This window comes from Uranotaenia lowii, chromosome 3 (genome assembly GCF_029784155.1).
Source record: "Uranotaenia lowii strain MFRU-FL chromosome 3, ASM2978415v1, whole genome shotgun sequence".
Classification (NCBI taxonomy): domain Eukaryota; kingdom Metazoa; phylum Arthropoda; class Insecta; order Diptera; family Culicidae; genus Uranotaenia; species Uranotaenia lowii.
Window position 1 is genome coordinate 102924441 of NC_073693.1, and position 24321 is coordinate 102948761.

Consider the following 24321-nt stretch of genomic DNA (forward strand, 5'->3'; position numbering starts at 1 on the left):
AAAAAAAAAAGATGAAGCAGAAGATGATGCACTGAAAAAAAAAATAAATGATGAATATATAAAGAAAAGAGGGGTAGAAAAATGGCTGCATGAAAAAAAATGGACAAGAAATTAACACAGTTGGCAGTAGAAACAAAATGTTTGAATATTGAAAACTAAAAAAAAAAAAATAAATAAAATTGAAAAATGATAAACAGTGATGGAGTGTAAAGAAAACAAAGGATATAATAATAGAGAATTTCACGAAACAAAGATTTTATCATGAAGAAAGGAATTAAAAGGAACAATAATTAAGAAAAATAGCATTAAAAAAAATGAAATACTGGATCAAGGACAAAAATGGAAATGAAGAGGAAGATGAGTGCAAATACATTAACAAAGCACTGCGAAAGATGAGATCATAGGAAACAAATCGTTAAAATATTTAAAAGAAAAAATTCTATAACAAAAATTGAAATTGTGGCATTAAAAATATAGTTGTTAAAAATATCATAATGAAACAAAAAAAAAAAGAAAATTATTATAAATATGGAAAAAAGAGAAAGAAAATTGAATGGCAAATTCATATTTGAATAAAACAAAAAAAAAAATCACTGAAAAAAAGAGATTAGATAATGGAAAAAGTTGGATTCAGATAGAACGAAAAGAACAATTTCTTAATAGAGATTTTGGTAGAAAAAAAAAGGTGAAATTTAGAAAATACCATGGAAAAAAAAATTAAATTCTACAGGTTTTCGCGAAAGAAAGGATTCATCATTAAAGCAAACAAAAAAAAATAGATAGTGGACTGGAATAATATGTTCAATATGAAAGGAAATGAGTTGTCAAAGTTATTGTAAAGCAAACTGTTCAAATAAAAACGATTAAAGCTTAGATATAGCAATTTAAAAAAAAAATTGAAGGAAGATGGTTTAGTGAAGAAAATATGAAAAAATGATAGAAAAAAAAATACTGGATCAAGGACAAAAATGGAAATAAAGGAAATGAAGAGGAAGATGAGTGCAAACACATTAACAAAGCACTGCGAAAGATGAGATCATAGGAAACAAATAGTTAAAATATTTAAAAGAAAAAATTCTATAACAAAAATTGAAATTGTGGCATTAAAAGTATAGTTGTTAAAAATATCATAATGAAACAAAAAAAAAAAAGAAAATTATTATAAACATGGAAAAAAGAGAAAGAAGCTTGAATGGCAAATTCATATTTGAATGAAACAAAAAAAAAAATCGCTGAAAAAAAGAGATTAGATAATGGAAAAAGGTGGATTCAGATAGAACGAAAAGAACGATTTCTTAATAGAGATTTTGGTAGAAAAAAAGGTGAAATTTAGAAAATACCATGGAAAAAAAATTAAATACTACAGGTTTTCGCGAAAGAAAGGATTCATCATTAAAGCAAACAAAAAAAAATAGATAGTAGAGGACTGGAATAATATGTTCAATATGAAAGGAAATGAGTTGTCAAAGTTATTATAAAAAAAAACAATGAAAAAGCAAACTGTTCAAATAAAAACGATTAAAGCTCAGATATAGCAAATTAAAAAAAAAATTGAAGGAAGATGGTTTAGTGAAGAAAAATATGAAAAATGATAGAAAAAAAAATTGTCTGGACAATGAAAAATATTAAATGCAGATATTAAAAAAAAAGAAATTATGATTAAAAGATAAAACAAAATAGTGATAACCAAGAGATATTGGAAAAACAGAAAGTAATATTTTTTACAAAAACAAACATTAAGCATTCGAAATAATTAAACTAATGAAAAAAAATTAACAGAAGAAATTAACACATTTGGCAGTAGAAACAAAATGTTTGAATTAAAATAAAAGAAAAGGAAATTGGAAAAACGAGTTTTTTTAAAAAAAGAATAAAATACAAAAGGATTTCACGAAACAAAAATTTTATCTCGAAGCAAAAAAACAAAATTAAGATAGATAGTTGTGGAATGATGTTTATATAATGAAATCAGTAACTTAGTTGTCAAAATCATCATCAAAAGAAACATGAATAAGGAAAAATGTAAAACAAAAAAATAAATAAATGGAAATAAATACTGGATCAAGCACAAAAATGGTAAATTAAGAAAATGAAGAGGAAGATGGGGGCAAATACATAAACAAAATACTGCAGATCATAGAAAATAGGATCGTAGAATTATTTAAAAAAAACACAAATCAAGAATTTAAAGTATGGCACTAAAAATAAAGTTGTTAATGAATGAAAAAAATTCTTGATGAAAAAAACAACAACGGAAATTGGAAAGAGATGGATAAAGAGTTCATATAAAGGAAGTTAATCAACAACTAAAACATAAAGAAAAGAAAATTATGGATAAAAATAATGATAGAAGGAAACGAAAGTTATAAATAGATAAAATTAAATTGTTAGCAACAAAGGCGAAGCTAGAGAAGAAGGAAACTCCTATGAAATATGTGAAATATATTTAAAAAAAGGCATAAAAGAGCATGAAGATTGCGTGGTGAATTGATATTTGAAAAGTAAAGTAAAAAAAAAAAAACGAGATGAGATAATGGAAAAAGGTGGATTTCGATAGAAGAAATAAGGTAACAATATCAACATAGAGATTGTGGTGAAAAAATGGAGATTAGAAAATAACAAAAAAAAAAAAAGAAAAAAAAATTCAATACATGTTTTCGCTAAAGAAGGAATTTATCATAAAAAAAAAAAAAACAGAAATAGAGATAGTAGGTAGTCGAATGAAATAATATGTTCAACATGAAAAAGGAACTGAGTTGTCAAAGTGAATTTTTAAAATACAATAAAATTAAATACGATGAAAGCTCAAGTATTGCAAATTAAAGAAAATGGGAATGAAGATAATTTAGTGAAGTAAAGTTGTATAAAGAATGGTTAAAAAAAAATTCAGTACATTGAAAGATGTAAAATTAAGATAGCAAAGAAAAAGTATGATAAACAGATAAAACTAAATAGTGAATACCATGATATGTAATATTTTGGAAAATAAATACTGAGTCATACACGAATATGGCAAAGAAAAAAAACAATCAAAGGAAATTCAATTGAGATTTTTAATCATCACATTCACATAAAAGAAGTTTAACAAAAATAAAAAAAAGAAACCAATAAAAACAAAGTTTATTGAATGGCAACATTAACCTTGAATAAAACAATTGTGTAACAAAAGAAAATTGTTTCAGGGAATATTATTTCAAAATAAAAAAATTATGAAAAATTTTCCATTAAGCTGTATAGATCTAACAAAACTTGTTTAATCAAAGAATGAAATAAAAACCGATTTATAAAAAAAAAAGCAAAAGGATGCAAAAAAATGCCAGGTATTGGAAAAAAAGAAATTTTCAGAGGTGGTAATGAAAAGTTACAAAAAAAAATGCAAAAAAAATCCTTGAAAATCTTTTTTTTAATACTAGATCTAAATGCTTTAAATTTTCTTTGATAGTGTAATAAAATAGGAAATAAGTTGAAAAAGATAAAAAAAAAATAATAAATTTGGTTGGAAAACGGAGGGATAAACGAAAGATCTAGGTCACCAGGACCACATCAAATATGAAGATTCAGTAAAAGAAAACGATTGTCATTTCGATTCAAAATCATTTTGAGGATAATTTTATTGATCAACATTTAAGAATGATATTCAGAAGCTCGGAATTCGAATCCAAAGTTTTAATAAATAACAAAAAAAAAAAATTGATCTATTCAGGTAAAGTTGAAATAAAGCGCTACACGACGGTACTAGATGAAGATTTGGAATTCTCCGACAGAATGGCTTGCATATGCAATATTGAGTTTAATTTTGGGTTTATAAACAGATTGGAAAGAATGAGGGTTCGACCGTTATAAAAAAAAATGAGATAGGAATTCATAAAAAAGGTGAATATTGGAAATCAGGATTTGATTTTATACTACAATTTGTTAGTGAAAGCATGAATATGAAAAAAACAAGTTAAAGTGGTTAGAGATTCAAATTATTCAATTAGGAAACCGATATTATGATTTCGATTCTTGATGATTGATTTAAGAAAGAGTTATTGAGTTTCAATACAGAGTTTATTGATTAAAAAAAAAAGAAATATAGATTCAGTGTTCAAAGGCTGATGCCAGATTTTGATGGAAAAAACAGATTCTAGTTCATTTTGCTACTTAAGTTTCCAATTTAAATATAGGATCAATAATTGAATTCATCGCTCAAATAAAAGATGAATCCCGGTCCTTGCGAATTTTTGAAAATTTAAGATTCGGATAAAAAAAAAAAATCATACAGAACAAGGTTTTGTTGTTAGAAAACTGTTTATAAAAAAAAAAAAGAAGGCAAATAAAGTTTTTAGTCAATGATAATTTAGAGCAGCAATCAAACGGGTTAGAAGAAATTAAATTTATTATTGTAACAACGTCATACATCTTTCGAATGTTGGAATTTGGCAATAACAATAGGATGAGAAAAGCTACAAATGATTTTTTTCATATTAAACAGTGTGGTTGAATTTCAGGCTTGAACGGATCTACTAGAAATGATTGAAAAAGTAAGTATTTAAGATTCACTTCATAGTACATTATTACATAAGAATATATTCAAAATTGAATTCTATTGATTGAATTATTTAAAATTGGAAATAAAATTCAGAGTTCCTATTTAAGATTCAAATAAAGGCCTCGAAAACATTTTCTAGTTTAACACTCCTACAGTACTTGCATCAGCACAGTAAATCTTGTAGCTCGTTGCCAATTCAATAACTGTCAGTTAGCCCCAACGTTCGGAGTGATATTTTGATTCAGTTTTCCAGGATGAAATAAAAAAAAAAATAAAATCGAACTCTAGAGACAAATACAAAATATAACATGTGTAATACTTAGAAGAATAATAAAGTTAAGGTCCAACAATGAGATGCTACAATAAGATTAAAGGTCGGCAATGAAAAAACTTAATATTCCAGAAAAGCTTATGATTTCATATAACTCAGATCAAGAAATGATCTCAATATTAATAATCCATATCAAAATTCAGATTTTCAAATTTGAGCTTCAGATTAAACTTACAAAAAAAAAACCCAAGCATCAGTGATGGTTATCAAATTGAAGACTTAGGCTCAATAATTATTATCAAATAAATGAGTTGGATTTGGCTTCAGATGAAAGGAAAAGATTAAACATTCCGGATAAAAGAAAACAACTAAAACCAATTTTCAAATCCAACATTTAAATCCAAGTGATAGAACTATCAGTGGTCAGCAAGATTAAAATTAGAGTTCGACATTCAGTGGCAAGAATAAGATTAAATAGTCTAAAAACAGGTGTGTACCCAAAGTTATCATTTGTTAAAAAAAAAAACAAAAAAAGCAAACAAACATACGTTTCTCTGAACTGTATCACCAAAAGGACTATAACGTACCTCTTTTGATCATATGGTGTTTTTAGACATTTTTTTTTTCATAATTAACGATGTAGAACTCTCAACCTTATGTACTGAAAATAGATATAACTCAGGTTAATAAATAATGAACGATCAAAAATATCAGGCCAGTAAATGAGTATAGAGAAGGGGGGTAATGTGGTAGAGTAGAGTTGTATCAATAAAATTCGAATTGCAAATAAAAACAGAAAACAAGTTAAAGATAGACTCAAGATTTAGTTAGGGTATAAATGAAATTTTATCCAAGAAATTACGCTGGTTGGTTAATTTTTGAGTAAGTATGATGATGTAGAATGTAGCTCAAATTGAAAGAGTATAGTTAATCGTGTAATCGTAAAGCTTCGTAAACTCCTTGGGGTGACGCCGTTTAACGGCCTTTTATCCATAAACGGTTTTGTATTAAGTTTAACGTGTGAGAGAAAAAGAGAGGTAAGATACATCTCTTTCACGTTTGTAGGAAATGTTCATCAGACAATCAGTTTGGTAGAATAGTTCATGGAGATAGGATGCTCCGCTCCAGCTTCTCCTGGAATTTCCTGCGACGGTTACGACACAATGGACCGGGCTTCTAGTGTTCAGCAAGAGTTGTTCGGATTTTTAGGAATAATGGTGTAATGAATATTTTTTGTTGATTTCCGGGAAGTCAGTGCTGCCAAAAAGCCGATGATTTACGATACTAACAGTGTGTAGGTTTTTTCTTACAAAATAACACTTTGGATATGATTATTTGTACTTTATTCGGATGATGATTCAAAGTCGATGAGACCATGCATTTGATATTTCGTTACCATAAAAAAAAAAATCAATTCGGTATCGAATTTTGAATACGGCGAAAGCGCCAACTGTAAACAAATCCAGATAATCACATAAATGCGTTAAACTATTCATTTTACATCCGAAAATATGATCTTCTTTTAATTTTTGCTTATTTTAGTGAAGTTAAATTTAATTTTTTAAATAAGGCGAATAGCTTTTTTTATGAGTGTGTAATCCCACAGTTCATTCGCCCAAATTTCGTCGCGAACAAAAGGGCCAATAGTTATTTCCAGATGGAAAAAGGGCATTGAAGTTTTTGAAATTTGTTTTCCCAGGACGAGGAGAAGCACAAATCAGCATTTATAGGATCGTTGAATGTGCTAATGTGTTATTGTGATCATTTGGACCCGCTTTCAAGCCGAAATTTGCTTGAATATTGCTTCTTTAATGAGTGATCCAAAAGGCGAATAGGCATTCTGCAATTTTAAAGGGCGCTCCAATTTGGCGAATGAACAAAATGGAAGCACCAGTCTGTGGTAAAAGGGCCCACAGTTATATTTCTTTATTTTTTTAAGTAATTAGTACGGAAAAGCTATATTGATCGATCGGGTGATGAAATTAAATCAATTTGGAAGCATTTTAGCGACTTATTTAGGAAAATGATTGTACGCAGCTAAATAGGAAATTGATTTTATTTTCTGAAACTTGGAATGCGTTTTTCTCAAAACAAAGGTCTTGGCGCATTCGCCGTATTCAAAATTCGATACCGAATTCAAATCGTTTTTGCACGATATATTTGCACTAAGTAGTCTTTATCACAATTTACTTAATATGACCTAGCTAGTCCTATATAGTAGTTATTATCACACTGTGCTCATTAAGACCTAACTAGATGCTCTACGTCCATGAACCAGTTCGAATCTCTTCAACGAAATCTTTTAACTCAGGAAGGAAATCAAGCACAGCGTCTCCATGTTTACGATAAAATTCTTTATCAGTTGCATACTTTGAAATTTCCGGTGCCCGTAGAAGTTGCTGATTGTGCTGGAAGAACTCGAAATGATGTCTTTTGAAGAACTGAATACGATCCGAGTTTTTGCTGGCAATTGCTCTGATCAGCAGTACCCAAGCAAAGCTGTTCTCAAAGTACTTTTTGGTTTTAGGATTTTTTTGATAGATCTCTTCTAGGAATTCATAGTACTCTTCTGTGATTAGAAGTTGTAATATTGATTTCTTCCAACGTTCTTGTAGCCCCAGAAGCTCGGTATTTTGACGCATACATTCGAAGCAATAGTCGAGTGCGATTTTTCGTTTCAGCATACATGCGAGGATAGGATTTCCATTGAATTGATAGGAAATATCTAGATTGTAATCAACTACCCATCGCTCTACCCTTTCCCGGCTAGCACCGAACCTAGGAACGAAACTAAAAATGCTGTTCTGGCCATATTTCCTTTTGTATCTAAAGACCTCATTGAAGGCATCCGATTCAGTTACATATCTGGGGGCAACACGCCTATAGGTCAGTATCATAGCTTTCAGCACGCGTTCCATTAAATCAACGTCATTCAAATGAATCAACAATATCAGTGAATTTAGAAGATAATCACTTGGTAGCTCTGTCAAAAGATGAGAGTATTCGTCTAGCATCCATAGCACTGTATCCCTGTGACGTTTTTTAATAGCTTTACTTAACGGGTTGTGATTCGGAAGAAAAAGCTTCGCCCCTTGATCGTGAAGTCTAGTTATCAAATTATTCAGCCCACAGGATGCTACAGTTTCAACAAGGGTCTCCGGTTGTGTCTCAGGATTACTGTAATTCCATGATAGGCATCCGTTTGCTTCTAATACTTCGGTCAATTTCAAGACATCTAAATGATTATTCTCATTCGGTAGTATTACTGCCGCATTTTCATTTCGCATTGGATAAAGTAACAGAACCAAGACAGCATTTCCAAAATCTCGTAAATCAATGGGTTCATTGTGTTCCATATTCTTTGCCATACGGCACTGTTCTTCACTGGAAGCCACGAGTACTCTATCCCAGTTTTTTGAGACCATGTTTGCCGAATCTCATCTGAATTTATTCACCAAATGTTGATGTACTTTTTGAAAATCCTGTTGGTAGACCGTCAACAGCGCTTCCATTCGCACGTGGTCCTTGTTTAAAATTGCTCGTTGTAATTCGGTGTAATCCTCAATCGGTTTGTAGATGTTATGAATGGTTTCAGATATTTTCAAAGCGTCAGTTGGCTCACTCAAAGAATAAGAAGAAGAACGTCTTTCCACCAGGGCACCGCCATATTCCTCGTTGAAATAAACTAAACCCAAAACGGCGCCTTCGTCCATCATTTTCAAGTGTTGACTTTGTACTACGTATATCTCACCGCACTGTAAGAGGACTGTAATAAAAAAAAACACGAGAAGCAGTACTAAATTAATAAAACAATTTACTTATTTGAATGTAGTTTGTAGTGTAGCTTTAGTTCATTCGCTTATTGCGAATTCTTGCACCGGGTTAGATATTTCACAACTTGACGTATTTGTAATTAGATATTTAATCGCGAACAGATTTTTATCATTTTGGTCTTGGTTCGGAATAGAATCATAATCAGTGAACAGTTGAATCATTCTTATTTGAAATAAATTCCCTTTAATCCTATCCTGCAGTTGAGGTTTGTTTGATTTTTCACCAACGTTGAAGACAAAAAAAAACCGTTTGTAATCTTCTACCTCCAGACAACTGACTAGATTAAATCATAATCAATGATAACCGTTTAATTATCACTGAGTAGTCTAAACCATAAAATAGAATAGTTCTTGCGTAACTTCATTCGCAATTTCCAAAGGAATTTTTCCTGCATTATTTTTCAACTTCAAATCGGCTCCATTCGACACCAACAGCTCAACCAAATGCCATTCCTTTTGTTTCACGGCCAAATGCAGTGGTGTATTGCCGTCCTTATCGACAGCATTAATTGGGGCTCCTTTTTCCAATACCGAGAGGATAAGCTCGACATGGGATTCCTTCGTCAAAGCATGTTTAATTGGAATTACAAAATGGAGAACACTCTTACCCCACGCATTCTGGTGTTTCAAATTTACCGATTTAGTGAGAAGCCATTGAGCTACATGTAACTGTTGCTGATGTAAATTTTGGAGCAGGGCCAGAATCGATGAATTTTCATAGTCCGCTTGATAGTTGTAGTTCAGGTCGTAGTCGAATTGCATAAACTTCTGGACTATGTAATAGAAAGAGTTATAGCATGCCAAAGTGAATACTCTTGAAGCTTCTTCTCTTGAATGTTTAACCAACGAATCAAATAGCAATTTAGTTGTCGTAGGATACTCTTCTAGAAAGTAATCGTAGTCGAAGGAAGTAAAGTGATATTGCTTCCTGACAAGCAATGGCAGGTACACGTGGGCAGTTTCCTTGAAGGTTGCAAGATCTTTCACCAATGGCAGTAAATTTAAAACTGTACAAGTTCGGTAAAGCTGTAGATGTTTAAAAAGAATCGTTTGGCCAGAGCTGTTAATCAGGTCCAGACTGGCTCCTAAACCTCGTAGATAATCTACAACAGTAATACTGGTAGTCAAAAACAGAACAGTCTCTCCATTGCTATTCAATTTGCTTATGTCGCAACCGTATTCGACCAACTTTTCGACAATTGGCAGTAACTTATGTCCATCGTAAGGTAAACCGCAAACCCTATATAACACGGTGCAGCCTTCCGTGTTCGTTCGATTTAGAAGTTGTTTTCCATCTGGATGCAAGCGGATGAGGTGATCTAACATTTCAGTGCTTCCCACGTAATGGACTGGATGATTACCGTAGTCATCCACGTGATCTAATTCGTAGCCATCCGCTATGAGTTGATCGAAAAGTTGAATATCATCCATTTGGACAGCCATGTGAAGTACTTTGGAATTTTTGAAATACCGAGCTTGTTTCAGCGTTCCTTCAATGTATTCCAGCATTTGATCGTTGGTGTTCTGTCTTTGAAAGTACGTTGTTTTCAATCCTAAAAAAATAAAGCATATCATTAAACGGTTTTATGTTAAAAAAGGTTATATTTTTTACCTTGACGTATACGTTCGTCGATCAAATTCTTTTGAATATTTTCTAAGGCAGGTTTAAATTGAGGGAAATGTCTCACAACGCATTCAATGTACCTTGAATGAACTGTATATGAAGGACTAGCAAATTCTAGAATTGTTTTTCGGAACAAATCTTCGTTCACTAAAAGAAAATCCTGGTGATGTTTTAACATGAACGCTATTTTATTATGGCAATCTTTAATCAATGCTTTTCTCAATTCGATGAGTGCATCCTTTGTTTCAAAATACTTCTTAACGATAGCATTATCCACATAGATTTCTTCCAGAAAGTCCATTCTACTCCATTCGATGAATTTGTGTAGAACGGTAGTTTCATTATAAACTCTCAGACCTAAAAGCGTTGGTTTCATACGAACTTGCTCCAAACAGTACTCCACAGCTACTTCTTTGTCCAGCAAAGATTCCAGTATGGTCACATTTTTCCACTGATACGATAAATCAAGTTCGTGTTCCACTATACATTCCTCAATTGTTTTGCGCAACTTATGACTCCGAAGAAATGTTAGAATAGAAAGGGAACAGAGATCGTCATTTTCAAAGCGAAAAATGCTGGAAAAAGCCTCGTTTTTCGTTTCGTTGTAATACTTCATGCGATAATCGATCATCTTCTGAAGCACATATTTAAACATGACAGGATTTCCTTTCTCCATTGCCTTCATCAAGGCGCTTAGATTTTGCTTATCCCGTTTTGTGCAATCGAAATTATCGAAATGTTCGGTCAATAACCATTGAACCGTTTCAAGTTGATTGGCTCGAATGGCGGATAGCAACGGATTGTGCTCTGGATCATCCATGCGTGCTCCATAACTGTACAGCAGATCAATAAGTCGGTAGTTACCGCGAAGAGCTGCCACTTCTAGAAACGATTCCTCGTAGCCCGAACTATTCCAGGACAGGTATCCATTTCGGGTTAGTTTATCAACCAGTCGACACGCCTCAAGTCGATTGGATATATCAGGATGGATCACCGCCACGTGCTTCTCTTGCATAGGATGTTGCAATAAAACCAATACCGCTTTTCCAATGTTCACAGGTTCGGTTTTTAGGGTTTCAAATTTCGTTACCTCGCGGCATTCCTCCTGGGTGGCGGCAATCAAAATGGTTTTTTTGAGCCATATCGCATCTTTGGGGTCGCAGCCGAATTTGCTAACCAGGTGAATCTTAACTTTCTCGAAATCCATTCTGTACGCCTCAACTAACGAAGCTATCCTGGTATGGTCACTGCTTTTGATGGCCTGATATAGTTCAGTTGAGCCTTTGGTTGGTTTGTAGATGTTTCCATTGATTTTGTGATTTTTAGGATCACAACTCGAAATACTGCAATATTCTTGAAACAGATCCAATTCCACAGGAAAAGGACTGGACTGATCTTCCAAAAATTGAGATTGCGCGTCTTCTTCCATGATAAACTCACCTTCGCCGATGCTTTTGTCGGGCAATTGACTCCAAAATGTATTTTCACTCCAGGTTTTGATACAAGTTTAAATATTAATTTTTCAAGTGACACAGGTTGGACTTTTCAACCTTGATATGGCAAGAAATTCAGTATTAATAAATGTTTCTGATCCTATCGGATTTGGGTTTAATTTATCACCTTTGTGTAATGGAAATGTTGGACAAAAATTTCGCGCACTTCTTTTAAAACTTTTGAAAATCGAATGAATCATCCTATTTGATTCATGCAGGTTCACCCGGTTCAACGATTGCTCATTCATTCGTGAACTAAAAGTTCATGAGAGCTTTTACACTGATACAAAATTTTAACACTCATGGGTAAAATTAAACAAGTTTTGATAAATTTCGATCATCGTTATTCAAAATTTGGTAGTTACCTTTAACGAAATGTTGCTTTCTTTTCAAAATATTCCGTGAACTACTTGCAAACTTTGGGAATATTTGGAGTTACGGCAGAAATAATTGTGGAACAGAAAATGGCACATTCGATAGAATTAATTTGTCCTCCTGATTTACCTTTTGCATCATTGTTTACAAGTCCGGTTTCAGGTTAGATTATAAAAATTTCCATTCAGATTACCTGGATTATTCAAAATACCAGAGGCCCTAGGCAATATTAATTTTCTACAACTCGGCCACAGGCAATCTTTTTTCGAACAGGTTTTCCTTTTCCCGACATATACAGTTGACTTTCACTTTTTTTAAATCATTTAAATCAGTCTAATTCGTTGAACTGGAAACAACAGTATAGCCAGCGAATCTACGCAAAAGATTGTTTAGTTTTTCCGGTTTTTCCTTGCGTATTCTGATATCGAAAACGGAAGCATCCCTCAACAAGCGTGTACTATTTGAGTGTTCGCGGAGCTTTCAGTTTTTTTTTTAAAGCTTTCCTTTTTCGAGTGCGAACTGCATCAGCACTATTTATAAACAACCGAATATCACCGAAATTTCGTGGAATCCTGTAGTATTTCGCCGATGGAGTGATCCAGCAGGGGAAACGAACCCATTCAAGTGCATTCAAAACCGTGAAGATGAGTTCCTCCGGTCGGGATGGCCACTCTTCCGGGCTGCAGATGTCTACATCGAGCACGGTGCTGACGCTTCCGGAAAAGCAGAAGTACATCGAGGATTACGATTTCCCGTACTGCGACGAGTCCAGCAAGTACGAGAAGGTGGCCAAAATCGGTCAGGGAACTTTCGGCGAAGTGTTCAAAGCCCGGGAAAAGAAATCGAACAAGAAGTTTGTGGCCATGAAGAAGGTGCTGATGGATAACGAGAAGGAAGGCTTTCCGATTACGGCCTTGCGAGAGATCCGAATCCTGCAGCTGTTGAAGCACGAGAATGTGGTTAATTTGATTGAGATCTGTCGTACCAAGGCCACGGCCAACAATCGGTATCGATCGACTTTCTATTTGGTGTTCGATTTTTGCGAACATGATTTGGCTGGATTGTTGTCTAATATGAACGTAAAATTTAGTCTTGGCGAAATCAAGAAGGTAATGCAGCAGCTGCTGAACGGGTTGTACTATATACATAGCAACAAGATTCTTCATCGGGACATGAAGGCGGCCAACGTTCTGATTACTAAAAATGGAATTTTAAAATTGGCTGATTTTGGACTTGCACGAGCATTTAGTTTGACTAAAAATGGTCAAGCCAATCGATACACCAATCGAGTAGTAACACTTTGGTATCGTCCACCGGAATTGCTTCTGGGCGATCGAAACTATGGCCCACCGGTCGATATGTGGGGTGCCGGTTGTATAATGGCCGAAATGTGGACCCGGTCTCCGATTATGCAGGGCGCAACCGAACAGCAACAGCTTATCTTTATTTCACAACTTTGTGGCTCCTTTACCCCGGATGTTTGGCCCGGAGTCGAAATGCTGGAGCTCTATCAAAAGATGGAGCTTCCCATGGGACAGAAGCGTAAAGTTCGAGACCGACTGCGACCTTACGTCAAGGATCCAAACGGAGTGGATCTGCTAGACAAACTGCTCATTCTCGATCCCAAGGAACGGATCGATGCCGATTCGGCCCTCAATCATGACTTCTTCTGGACCGATCCGATGCCCTGTGATCTGAGCAAGATGCTTTCGCAACACACCCAAAGTATGTTCGAATACCTGACGCCTCCTCGCCGAGCCTCCCAGATGCGACAGTACCAACAGCAGATGGTAAACACGATGCAGACGCGCCCCCAGGAGAACAGCTACCAGGATAGGGTTTACTAGTGTTAGCTTTTTTTTCGCTTTTTTATATGATATATTATCTTCTATATGATAACAATTACTACCAGCGGGTTATATGATTCGGTTGAAATACACTTTTGAAAACTCCACGAATTCGGCATAAGTATTCAATTCTTCGAAATCCATCTCATTTATCGTGACTGACTAAACATTGTTTGAGTTATAATATTTTATTTTTACAGAAATGAAGAAACAGACAGTTGAATCGTGTCAAACTGTCGTTATTAACATTACATGAAATAATTTGTATTCAATTCATCTTAAAAGTTTACAAAACAACGTATCCTAAAAATACGAATTTTATCAGCTTAAACAATCATTCGGTCGGAACATTCGATACAAAATCTTATATTTTATTCTTACACATCTAAGCCCTTAGGGAAACAATAATCTTAATGCTAGTCCTTCATCAGCGAATGCTCGTACTCGATGCGTTCCCGGGCGATCAGTGATTGAATCTTTTCCTGCAGTATAATGGCATTGAGACGCGGCAGCGCCCTCAACTGGCTGGCCATGCTGAGGCCAAAAAAGTGGTACTCATCCTCGGATGCCGACGCCGAAACGGTGGCTGCAGCAGCACCAGATGAAGATCTTCTTGGTGTAACCGGAGCCACACTTGCTGCGCTGAAAAAAGGATACGTCGACTCGTGACCGTTGACTTCGACTTGGCCGAGTCTGGCTTGGGATTTTCTCCGTTTGTTTGGGGCGATCATCAACGGGTGGACTTTGTTGTTGGGTTCGTGGGAGACTTCGGGCGTCTACAATGAAAGAGGGTTAATTAAAGAATTTCTATTTGAATAATAACTCAGCTTACCTCGTTCAGTTGCTGGTGCATCCACTGGATTGTCGATCGTTCTTCGGTTACTATTTCTTCCTCAAGATGTTCAGCGTGATCATCGTGTAGAATAATTTCCTCTATTACAACCTTCCGTTCGGTTGACGTTGTATCGGTGTGCTGAAAATTCAACGGAACTCTTAAATTTCAATATTTTCTTACTCATAATAATTTTAGGAATAATTTGAACGTTTTTTTCAATTTCTCAGATTGTAGCTTTCAGTCTTAAACAATGATACTACTCTATAGACCCGACTTACCATAACGGATTCGTCCTCGATCGGTTGCATCTTGCTTCCAAGGATCTCGTCCAGCAGCGGATACCAGGACAGTTTGGTTTGGTACTTCTCGTCCGAGGGCGCTCCGGACCTCCGGCTCTTGATCATCCTCTGCTTCTCCGCATTGTAGGTGTCCCTCAACGACTTGATCTTCTTCTTGACCTCGTCGATCGTGCCCATGTCCATCTCCAGCATAATGTCCCGGTAGGCGACCTCCCTCTTGGCCTTGCTCTTGTAGTGCTCATGGTTGATGTTCCACAGGATCGCGTTCCTCTTGTAGGCGCAGATGAACCGCGCGTTATCAAATTCGCTTCGCATTGTTGTTTGTGATGTTTTTTTGTTTCGTCTATTTTGATTACTATTTGGTATTTGGCTGCTTCTGCTGTTTGCCGTATTATTTTCTGACCTTCCGTCTGCTGATTCGGCCACCGCACTTTCAGCAGCTACTTCCCGGACGCGGAATTTTCTCGCAGGGCAGGCGATAAACAAGATGGAGATAGTATGCGCATCGGCGATGACAAGCAGCTGATGGAGGAGGTTAGCGCGTCATCTGCCGGCAATTGTTTGCACTTGCTGAAGCTTACAGTCGGCTCACAAATTCGATCATTCGGTTAATAGTTTTGATATTATTTTTTAATTTAATTTAATATGACAATAAACCCGCGTCAAACCCATTTTCGTGGCTAATTAAAAATAACAGCTTTTCTAACTTGAAACGTTAAAGTAAAATTCGGTGAGTCTAATATGAAAAAAATGGTATAGATAAGTGGTAATTTGAATTCGAAATTTTACTTCTGAAATCTAAAACTGAACTCTGAAAAAATCTGAATTTCGTATGCAAGTATCAATTTCCCAATCTAAATTTTGAGTCTGAATAATGAATCAAGTTCTAAATCCAAATTCTGAATCGTAATCTCAATCTTGAAGCTAAATTCGAATCCAAGCTGAATCTGCATCTCTGAATCTGAACCAAAATTCTGATCAATATGAATTATGAATCTCAATCCTAATTTTTAATTAAAAATCTGACTCTGAATATCAAAATTCTGAATCGAAATTTAGAATCTGTGTTTCGGAACCAAATGATGATTCTTAATTTCGAATCCGAATTCTTATTCCTGTTACTAGTGTCACTTTATTCTTAAACTGAGTCCTAATTTCAAAGCTTTTCAATTAACATGGAATGAAAATTGTAAAAATTTTAATTAAAATGTTTCCCATCTCTAATCTAAATGAACATCAACCGGTTGTCGATGATTTATCGAAGACACCCAACTTTGGTTGGAGTCTTCGTTCTTCCCGTCTCTGAAAACTTTTAACATGACAAATTCGATAACGTCAAAATCGCGTGAAAAGCGCATGTTTACTTTTCGCCAGCAAGTATCGCTTTAAAGCAGCGAGAAACCAGCAAAAAGTGTTAAAAATCTAGTTTTCTACATAGTTTAGAGGATATTTCCGAGTGTCCGAGCAAGCACCAGCCCCAGTCAGTTGGATATGTCTGCTGCAAAGGACTCCCAGAAGCAAAAGCCTCAGATGGACGTCACACCCGACACGGCCGAGTTGGCTGCTACCTCGAAAGTGATTCTGTCGGCGAAGGAGAAGGAAATTTTCGATCGGATCTCCAAGAACGAAATCAGCGAACTGAAGATGGTGCTGGCCCAGTTCAAACAATCTGTAGATTTTGTGGACGAGAATGGCATGACCCCGCTGCAGCATGCCGCCTACAAGGGCAACAAGGATGCAGTTCAGATGCTGCTGGATCAGGGCGCCGATGTCAATTCTGGTAACTGGTTTAAATTTGGTAAAAGCATTTTGAGAAGATAAGAATTTTTTTTTTAAATTAAATTCCAGGCAAACATGAGTACAACTACACTGCCTTGCATTTCGGAGCTCTCTCGGGAAATGTGGATGTGTGTCTGAAGCTGCTTCAATCAGGGGCCAAGGCCGATGCCACGAATTCAGTGGGCCGGACCGCGGCTCAGATGGCAGCCTTCGTGGCGAACCATCAGGTCGTGGCCACCATCAATAATTACGTTCCCATCACCGAAATCGAAGCTTTCACCAAGGTACAAGGTTCACAGAAGGAACCACTTCTTCCGGTGGTACATTTGGACGGGTTCCACAAGTTCGTCATGCAAATCAACATCCATCCGGTGCGGATCGCGCTGAATATGCAAAAGTATGGTCTCTTCATCGATGATCTGAAGCGCATAAAGAAGGTGCTAGATGAGATGATGGAGCGGGAAATGAAACGTCGCAACGAGATCAACGAGGTGATGGCATTTAAGTATCACTACCTGGGCTACATGGTCAATGAGGTTGCCAAGTGTCGGGATTACTTCCTGGCTCGCAAGGACAAAGCCGATGGGACCAAGGATCAGAAGAGTGATTTTGTCGAACTGTTTGCCAAAAAAGCTCTGAAACTGGGTATGTTCTTTAGATTCTCCCCTATTTTAACCAAACGACTTATCCTTATTTCAATCCTTAAACAGGTAAAGACGGTTCCCTGGAGTACATCGAGGGCACCATCCGGGAGTGTGTGCGTGAGTTCCCGTTCCGGGAGTGTACCATTTTTCGGCAGGTGGTGGGTCAGTTGGCCAACAAAGAAAATGCTGCCAGTGCCCTGGAAATTCTCAAATCGGCCATCAACGGGCAACGGGGCTTCCAGGACACATTTTCCTACTGCAGTTCCTGTGGGGAGGAAAAACCGGACAAGAAGTGTTCCAAGTGCAAAGAGGTGCAGTATTGCGATCGCGAATGCCAACGATTGCACTGGTTCATGCACAAAAAGGTGTGCGCCCGGCCTTCGTCGGCTGCGGTTGGTGGGACGGCTAAGGACGGCCCCAAAAAGGACATTGACTCGGCGGAAATAAGCGAACAGCTGCAGAAGCTGGTTAGCAGCTAAGAACATCATAGGAGAGAAACACGTCAGACCCTTGGGCAAGGGGATTGCTTCCCGGACAAATTGAACCACAACCTAACAACCATTGGAAACCGAAATAAATAACTCTAGAATCCCTATGTAGTTCTAAACGTAAAGTGTAATAATGGAGATAAAAAAACGACAGTCAATCCTTCTATAAGACGTAGAATTTATATGTGTCATTTGGTATAATTTTGATGTCAATAAACCTTACCAATATAAGTCGGGTCTGATTGAAGTTTTGTGAAAAAATGTGCGCCATTCAAAAATGTGTTTAATACCTACCTACCTACCTAAGGGTCCGGCGCCGATAGGGCTGAGATAAAAGATCTCCACTGCTGACGATCCGGAGCCAGCGTATTCACTTGCTGCCAGCTAAGGTTCTCGTCAACGGATTTCAGCGGTAGACTACGCCGCCACGAGCTTCTGGGCCTGCCTCTTCTTCGATGCCCATCTGGATTCCAGTCAAGCGCCTCTCTGCAAATCTCGTTTTCATCTCTTCGCAGCCCGCGTGTGTGCCCAATCCATCTTCACTTACGTTCCCGAATCACGATTTCTAGCGCCTTTTGAGGACACCGGCGATGAAGTTCAACGTTTGAGATCCAGTTGCCAGGCCACCAAGCGCGGATGATGTTCCGCAGGCAGCGATTCACAAAAACTTGCAGTTTTCGCGTCGTCACCGCATATGTGCACCAAGTTTCACACCCGTACAGCAATACGGATTTGACGTTTGAGTTGAAGATTCGGATCTTAGTTCGTAGAGATATCTGGCGTGAGCACCAGATGTTTCGGAGACTCGCAAACGCAAATCGGGCTTTTCTGATCCGGTTTTCGATGTCCTTCTTGGTACCACCATCAGGCGTAATCTGGCTACCAAGATACTGGAAGCACCCCACTGTCTCAACCTGTTGTCCAGCTACCACGAAATTGGAACGATTTTCTGTGTTGATTTCCATCGACTTGGTCTTTCCGACATTGATTTTGAGACCTGCTGCCTTGGAGCTTTCGGTGAGGTCGTCGAGTTTGCTCTGCATGTCTTGTTGTGTTTGGGCGAGCAAAACAATATCGTCTGGATCACTTTGCAGAGTACTTCGAGGGTTGTACAGATCAAAGTTATGCCACGCCAGTAACCGCACTCTGTCAGGTCTCCTTTCTTCGGGACCCTGGATACCCTGCATCCAGTCGGCCGGGAATGTTGCAGTATCCCAAATGTTAGCGAAAAGACGGTGGAACATTTGTGCTGACAAGGCAGGGTCGGCTTTGAGCATTTCAGCAGGAATGCAATCGATTCCAGGCGCTTTGTTGGATTTCATGTCCTTGATTGCCGCTTCTATTTCAGCCAGCGAGGGCGCTTTCGAGTTTACGCCATTAATGCGACTTACTGTGGGCGCCTCGAGCTGCGGGTTCTGTTGGCCATTGCTATTTGTAACTCGGAAGAGTTGTTCAAAATGCTCAGTGCATGCTCAGTGATCTGTTCGATCCGTCAGCAGCTGACCTGCTCGGTCTTTCAGCGGCATTCTTGCATTAGTCCATGCACCACTAAGGCGGCGAGATATATCATACAATAATCGGATATCTCCAATGGCGGCGGCTCTTTCTCCCTCTTCGGCTAGAGAGTTTGTCCAGGCTCTCTTGTCTCGTCTACAAGCTCGTTTAACTGCCTTTTCCAGCTCCGCATATCGTAAGCGGGCGGCTGCTTTGGCTGACCCGGTACATGCCTTCTCAATTCCGACTTTCGCCTTTCTCCGATCATCGATCATCCTCCAGGTTTCATCCGACATCCATTCACTTCGTCTTCCACAAACTTTACCGAGAGTACCATGGCTCGTCGTGATAAAGGCATTCTTGATTCCACACCACTATTCTTCGACTGTTCCGTCTGTCGGCAACTCCGAGGCTCGGGATTCTAGCTGTTCAGCGTATGCCCTTTTCACCTCTGGATTCTCCAGCCGGGGGACGTCGTATCGAAACCCGACTTTCTCCTCGCGCCGTTGGACACGCGCAACTCTCAGTCGTATCTCGCCAAGAACGAGGTGATGGTCAGATGCAATGTCTGCGCTTCGTTTGTTGCGGACATCAAGAAGGCTCCTTCTCCATTTTCGGCTGATGCAGATGTGGTCAATTTGATTTTCTGTTCGGCCATCTCGGGATACCCAAGTGACCTTATGTGCTGGTCGATGGGGGAAGAGCGATCCTCCGATCACCATGTTGTTGTTGCCACAAAATTCTACAAGCTGTCCTAGCCCATGGCGCCCATGTGTTTAATAATCCGTGTTTAAGAATTTGAACTGTCATGAAACCGTAAGAATTTGTCCGAAAATCGCGCCCTCTGCTGGCTCTAAGCTGACTTTCCCCTGTGATGTAACCTGCGACCTGAGACCGAGGAAATGAGACCTGAGATCTAAAATCTGATACCTGAAGCCTTAGGAGCCTGAAGAACTTAGACATAAGACATAAAACCTGACACATAAGACCAGAGACTTGAAGCTTGGGACTTGGGCGTCTCTCTCTTAACGTTTGATAGAGGAGAACATCTTTGAACACTTCAAACAACTTTACACATCTTTTCCAACGAGGGCTCATACCTACGTCAGCGGAAACCGTATACCCTCAGAAAACGGAGCCAATACGGGTATCAATACTGATTTTATAGCACTTCTCTCTAAAATCGGAGATTCAGCACACTCAAAAATCTTGATAAACGGCAAATTAAGTAGAGAATTCCAAATTGAGAGATCTGTTCGACAGGGCGATCCGATCTCAATGCATCTTTTCATTCTATACATGCATCCTCTGATCGAGAAGCTCCAACAGACGTGCGGAGGTGAATTGGACCTAGTTTGTGCATATGCGGATGATGTGACAATCGTAACTTGTGACACCCAAAAGATACATCTCGTGAAAGAAATATTTGATGAATTTGGAGCTATTTCGGGTTCACGGCTCAACCTAGATAAAACCACGTCTATCGAGATAGGAATTTCTTCGAATCGAACTCTCGATTCACCTACCTGGCTACAAATTGTTGAATCAATGAAAGTGCTTGGAGTAATCTTCTACAACAACCAAAGGGCAATGATCCGCGAAAATTGGAAAGCAGTTATCGCCGCAATGGTGCGTCTTCTGAACGCTTATAGAGGACGAATTTTGACCCTTCTACAAAAAGTGATCATAGTGAATACTTTTGTTACCTCCAAAATCTGGTTTTTAAGCTCTGTGCTAAGCATCACAAATGTGAACGTTGCAAAAATAACCACTACGATTCGATGGTTTTTGTGGGGAAACGAACACCCAAGAGTCAGAATTGTGAATCTTGCTCTACCACTTTCAAGAGGTGGCCTCAACCTACACTTACCCTCTGAGAAATGTTCTGCTTTACTAGTAAATCGGAATCTCCAGACGCTTCCTTGCATGCCTTTTGCATCACAACTGTTGGCAGCAAATAATCAGTTTATACCGACCTACTATCCTTGTTTGAAAGTTGTGAAGGACGCAATGATAGAGTTCCCCCAAAACATAATACAGAACCCTACATCCCGAGCACTGTATGCTGCCAAAATCCAAGCTATTCCAGATCCAGTATTCACGAACGATGCTTCCGTCAGGTGGTCCAATGTATGGAAAAATATTAAGCACAAATCCTTAAGCAGTGAAGAGAGGAGTTTGTATTTTCTGTTAGTGCATCGTAAAGTTCCACACAGAGAAATTATGCACTCCATCGGACGAGCTGATTCAATCATCTGCGATCAATGCAACAGTGGGTCAATTGAAACGTTAGTGCATAAATTTGCTACCTGCCCAGGTGTAAGGAGTGTTTGGCAACATGCTTTGAATTTTCTCCGAACAAAAGCTGGTGTCTCAACTCTATCTTTCGATCGGCTGGTGATTCCTGAACTCAAACGCTAAGAAGAAATCAACGAATGATAGCCATGAAATATTATATCCAATACATCAAATTTATTCTTTCTACACAGCCACCAAATTTTTCACTTCAACTACTAGATTCATATTTTTCATGTGTAATTTAATACGAATAGTGGCAATTTCTGTAAACTTAATTTAAGATAATCAGTCAATAATAAAAGATTTTATAAAAAAAAAACGTTTCACGTCTCACATCTCATTTCTAATTGTTGTAATAAATAGGCCGATGATTTATACAACTAACATATTAAAAACTTTATTACACGATTGTTACAACTAAAACGAATAAACGGTGTGGTTCTTGATTAGAGTGGTGAATTAGAATGACTTGCACAATTGGTGTTCTTGGGTGGCAGACGTCAGTCACTCTGACAGAATGTGTCAGACGATGAGCCCACTGATAATGATGATGATGATAAGGTTGTGTAGGGGTGTCCTCCCAACACCTCCCCCTCTTAGAAGAGATGATACGGCTCATACCTCACGGGTGTTCTTCTTACTCTAGAAGATTGGCGAAGCTGGCTCGGTTGTTGCTGAGTAGCAGCTCTTGGGGGCTTGGAAGGCGCTCGGCGAGGGACCTCGGTAGGTATTAGCTGGTTGAGTAACGGTAACTGCGATGGCCCACCTATTGCTTGTTCGGCTGATGGCTGACTAAGACCACAAGAATCTAACAGGATGCTTAGCGGAATTTGCGTCGACTGCTGTTGTACTGGTGATGTTGGTTGTTCGGACTCGTACCGCTTCCTCAGTTGGTTCGTATGGGACCTCACAAGATTTCGCTTTTCTGGTAACCAAACATTGTAGATAACCCGGCCAATACGTTCGAGGATTTGACCAGGCTCCCAGGACCAGGTGTTGTTTCGGTGTACTTTAGTCCAAACCAGATCATTGACATCGTAGTTCAACGCTTTCGTGCCATGCTTTCGATTGAACTGGATTTCCTGCTTCGATTCAGGTTGCTTGTAGAACGAGGTTGGTGGTCTCAATAGGTCCAATGCTGTTCGTAATCGTCTGCCCAATAACAGCTCTGCTGGAGACTTCCCATCAGGTGCGCTACGACAAGGAGTGGAGCGGTAGCACAAAAGGAAAGTATCAATTGCTTCGCGGAGAGGCTCTCCCCCCGTCGTTATTTTCCGAAGTCCTCGCTTGAATGTGTCGACAAATCTCTCTGCGAGACCGTTCGACTGCGGATGGTACGGCGGTGTTCTAAGGTGAAGGATTCCTTGGTTGCTGCAGAACGTTTCGAATTCCTCGCTCGCGAACTGTGTGCCATTGTCGGTAACCAAAGTTTCGGTCATCCCGTTTCTGGCGAAGATCTCGCGGAACATGGCCACCGTTGCAGATGCTGTGATGCGCTTGGTGGAGATGACTTCTGGCCATTTGCTGAAAGCGTCAACAACAATTAGGTAGTAATTGCCGTCGACTGGCCCAGCATAATCGGCGTGTAATCGTTGCCATGGTTTTTCTGGTACAGGCCAAGATTCCAAATTAGTTTTTGTGTTGGTCTTGGCGGCTCTCGAACATTCCACACACGCTCGGACACGCTGGCTGATTTGCTCGTCGATTCCGGGCCAATAGACGTAGCTACGTGCTATGGACCGCATTCTCTCCACTCCAGGGTGGCCCTTGTGTAGAACACGCAGAACCCGATCTCGAAATTTTGCAGGAATGACCAATCGCTCTCCGTAGACGAGACAATCGGACACTATTGATAGACTGTCCCGGCGTTGATGGAACTGCTGTAGCTGGGAGTCGTTGAATTTCGACCGATCGGTTGGCCAAACTGTTTCGACGAACTGCTTAACCTGCTTCAAAATCGCATCCGACTGTGTTCCTGCTTGGATCATCTTAAAAGTGACCGGAAGACCATCGACAGACTGCTTGACGATATCTTACATGGTGTCTTCTAGCTCAATCGCTGCGATGACGTACTCCTCGTTGGGGCGGACGTGGGTGTTAATCAGTCTCGACAAAATGTCAGCATAACCAAAACTATTTGTGTTGACATATTTGATGCTGAAGTCATACAGTAATAGAGTTAACGCCCACCGCTGAAGCCTGTTTGCTGTATAAACCGGGATGCCAGTCTTAGACCCGAAAATCGCCAGCAACGGCTTGTGATCCGTCTCCAAAACGAAATTCCGACCAAAAATCATCCTATGGAACCGAGTTACTGCAAATATCAGCGCCAGACCCTCCTTCTCAATCTGGCTGTAGTTCGCCTCGGCTGGCGTCAAGCTTCGTGACGCATAGGATACCGGTTTCACTGACCCATCAGGCAACTTGTGGGCGATTCGCGCGCCGATTCCGTAGTTTGACGCGTCCGCTGATACTATGATTTCCATTTTGGGATTGTAGTGAGTAAGCGC

At 38.6% G+C, this 24321-nt stretch overlaps 5 protein-coding genes across 5 annotated transcripts; 2 read left to right on the forward strand and 3 right to left on the reverse strand.

The window, feature by feature from the left end:
- Window positions 1-8879: 8879 nt before the first annotated feature.
- Window positions 8880-11716, reverse strand: LOC129755037 (putative ankyrin repeat protein RF_0381). Its single transcript, XM_055751336.1, has 2 exons — window positions 10248-11716; window positions 8880-10188 (listed from the first exon to the last, which is right to left on the reverse strand). The coding sequence occupies exons 1-2, from the start codon at window positions 11686-11688 to the stop codon at window positions 8963-8965; spliced, it is 2667 nt and encodes an 888-aa protein (XP_055607311.1). The 5' UTR covers window positions 11689-11716; the 3' UTR covers window positions 8880-8962.
- A 901-nt stretch (window positions 11717-12617) lies between these two features.
- Window positions 12618-14085, forward strand: LOC129752498 (cyclin-dependent kinase 9). The gene has a single exon (XM_055748272.1). The coding sequence runs from the start codon at window positions 12772-12774 to the stop codon at window positions 13972-13974; it is 1203 nt and encodes a 400-aa protein (XP_055604247.1). The 5' UTR covers window positions 12618-12771; the 3' UTR covers window positions 13975-14085.
- Window positions 14086-14144: 59 nt separating this feature from the next.
- LOC129752499 (uncharacterized) lies at window positions 14145-15625 on the reverse strand. The gene is made up of 3 exons (XM_055748273.1): window positions 15088-15625; window positions 14807-14947; window positions 14145-14750 (listed from the first exon to the last, which is right to left on the reverse strand). Exons 1-3 carry the CDS (start codon window positions 15421-15423, stop codon window positions 14391-14393), a joined length of 837 nt encoding a protein of 278 aa, XP_055604248.1. The 5' UTR covers window positions 15424-15625; the 3' UTR covers window positions 14145-14390.
- An 823-nt stretch (window positions 15626-16448) lies between these two features.
- Window positions 16449-18257, forward strand: LOC129754660 (ankyrin repeat and MYND domain-containing protein 2). The gene is made up of 3 exons (XM_055750838.1): window positions 16449-16888; window positions 16957-17532; window positions 17598-18257. The coding sequence occupies exons 1-3, from the start codon at window positions 16600-16602 to the stop codon at window positions 18008-18010; spliced, it is 1278 nt and encodes a 425-aa protein (XP_055606813.1). The 5' UTR covers window positions 16449-16599; the 3' UTR covers window positions 18011-18257.
- A 3786-nt stretch (window positions 18258-22043) lies between these two features.
- Window positions 22044-23748, reverse strand: LOC129756996 (uncharacterized protein K02A2.6-like). Its single transcript, XM_055754080.1, has one exon. The coding sequence runs from the start codon at window positions 23554-23556 to the stop codon at window positions 22408-22410; it is 1149 nt and encodes a 382-aa protein (XP_055610055.1). The 5' UTR covers window positions 23557-23748; the 3' UTR covers window positions 22044-22407.
- Between the last annotated feature and the right edge of the window lie 573 nt (window positions 23749-24321).

Bases quoted from the DNA above. Each gene is read 5' to 3' on its own strand.
- LOC129754660 (XM_055750838.1), top strand. From the start codon at position 16,600: ATGTCTGCTGCAAAGGACTCCCAGAAGCAAAAGCCTCAGATGGACGTC. The intron at 16,889-16,956 runs GTAACTGGTTTA...ATTAAATTCCAG, and splicing joins GGGCGCCGATGTCAATTCTG to GCAAACATGAGTACAACTAC. The intron at 17,533-17,597 runs GTATGTTCTTTA...ATCCTTAAACAG, and splicing joins CAAAAAAGCTCTGAAACTGG to GTAAAGACGGTTCCCTGGAG.
- LOC129752499 (XM_055748273.1), bottom strand. From the start codon at position 15,423: ATGCGAAGCGAATTTGATAACGCGCGGTTCATCTGCGCCTACAAGAGG. The intron at 14,948-15,087 runs GTAAGTCGGGTC...TTGAATTTTCAG, and splicing joins TCGAGGACGAATCCGTTATG to CACACCGATACAACGTCAAC. The intron at 14,751-14,806 runs GTAAGCTGAGTT...CTTTCATTGTAG, and splicing joins TGCACCAGCAACTGAACGAG to ACGCCCGAAGTCTCCCACGA.
- LOC129752498 (XM_055748272.1), top strand. From the start codon at position 12,772: ATGAGTTCCTCCGGTCGGGATGGCCACTCTTCCGGGCTGCAGATGTCT.
- LOC129756996 (XM_055754080.1), bottom strand. From the start codon at position 23,556: ATGCGGTCCATAGCACGTAGCTACGTCTATTGGCCCGGAATCGACGAG.
- LOC129755037 (XM_055751336.1), bottom strand. From the start codon at position 11,688: ATGGAAGAAGACGCGCAATCTCAATTTTTGGAAGATCAGTCCAGTCCT. The intron at 10,189-10,247 runs GTAAAAAATATA...TTATTTTTTTAG, and splicing joins CGACGAACGTATACGTCAAG to GATTGAAAACAACGTACTTT.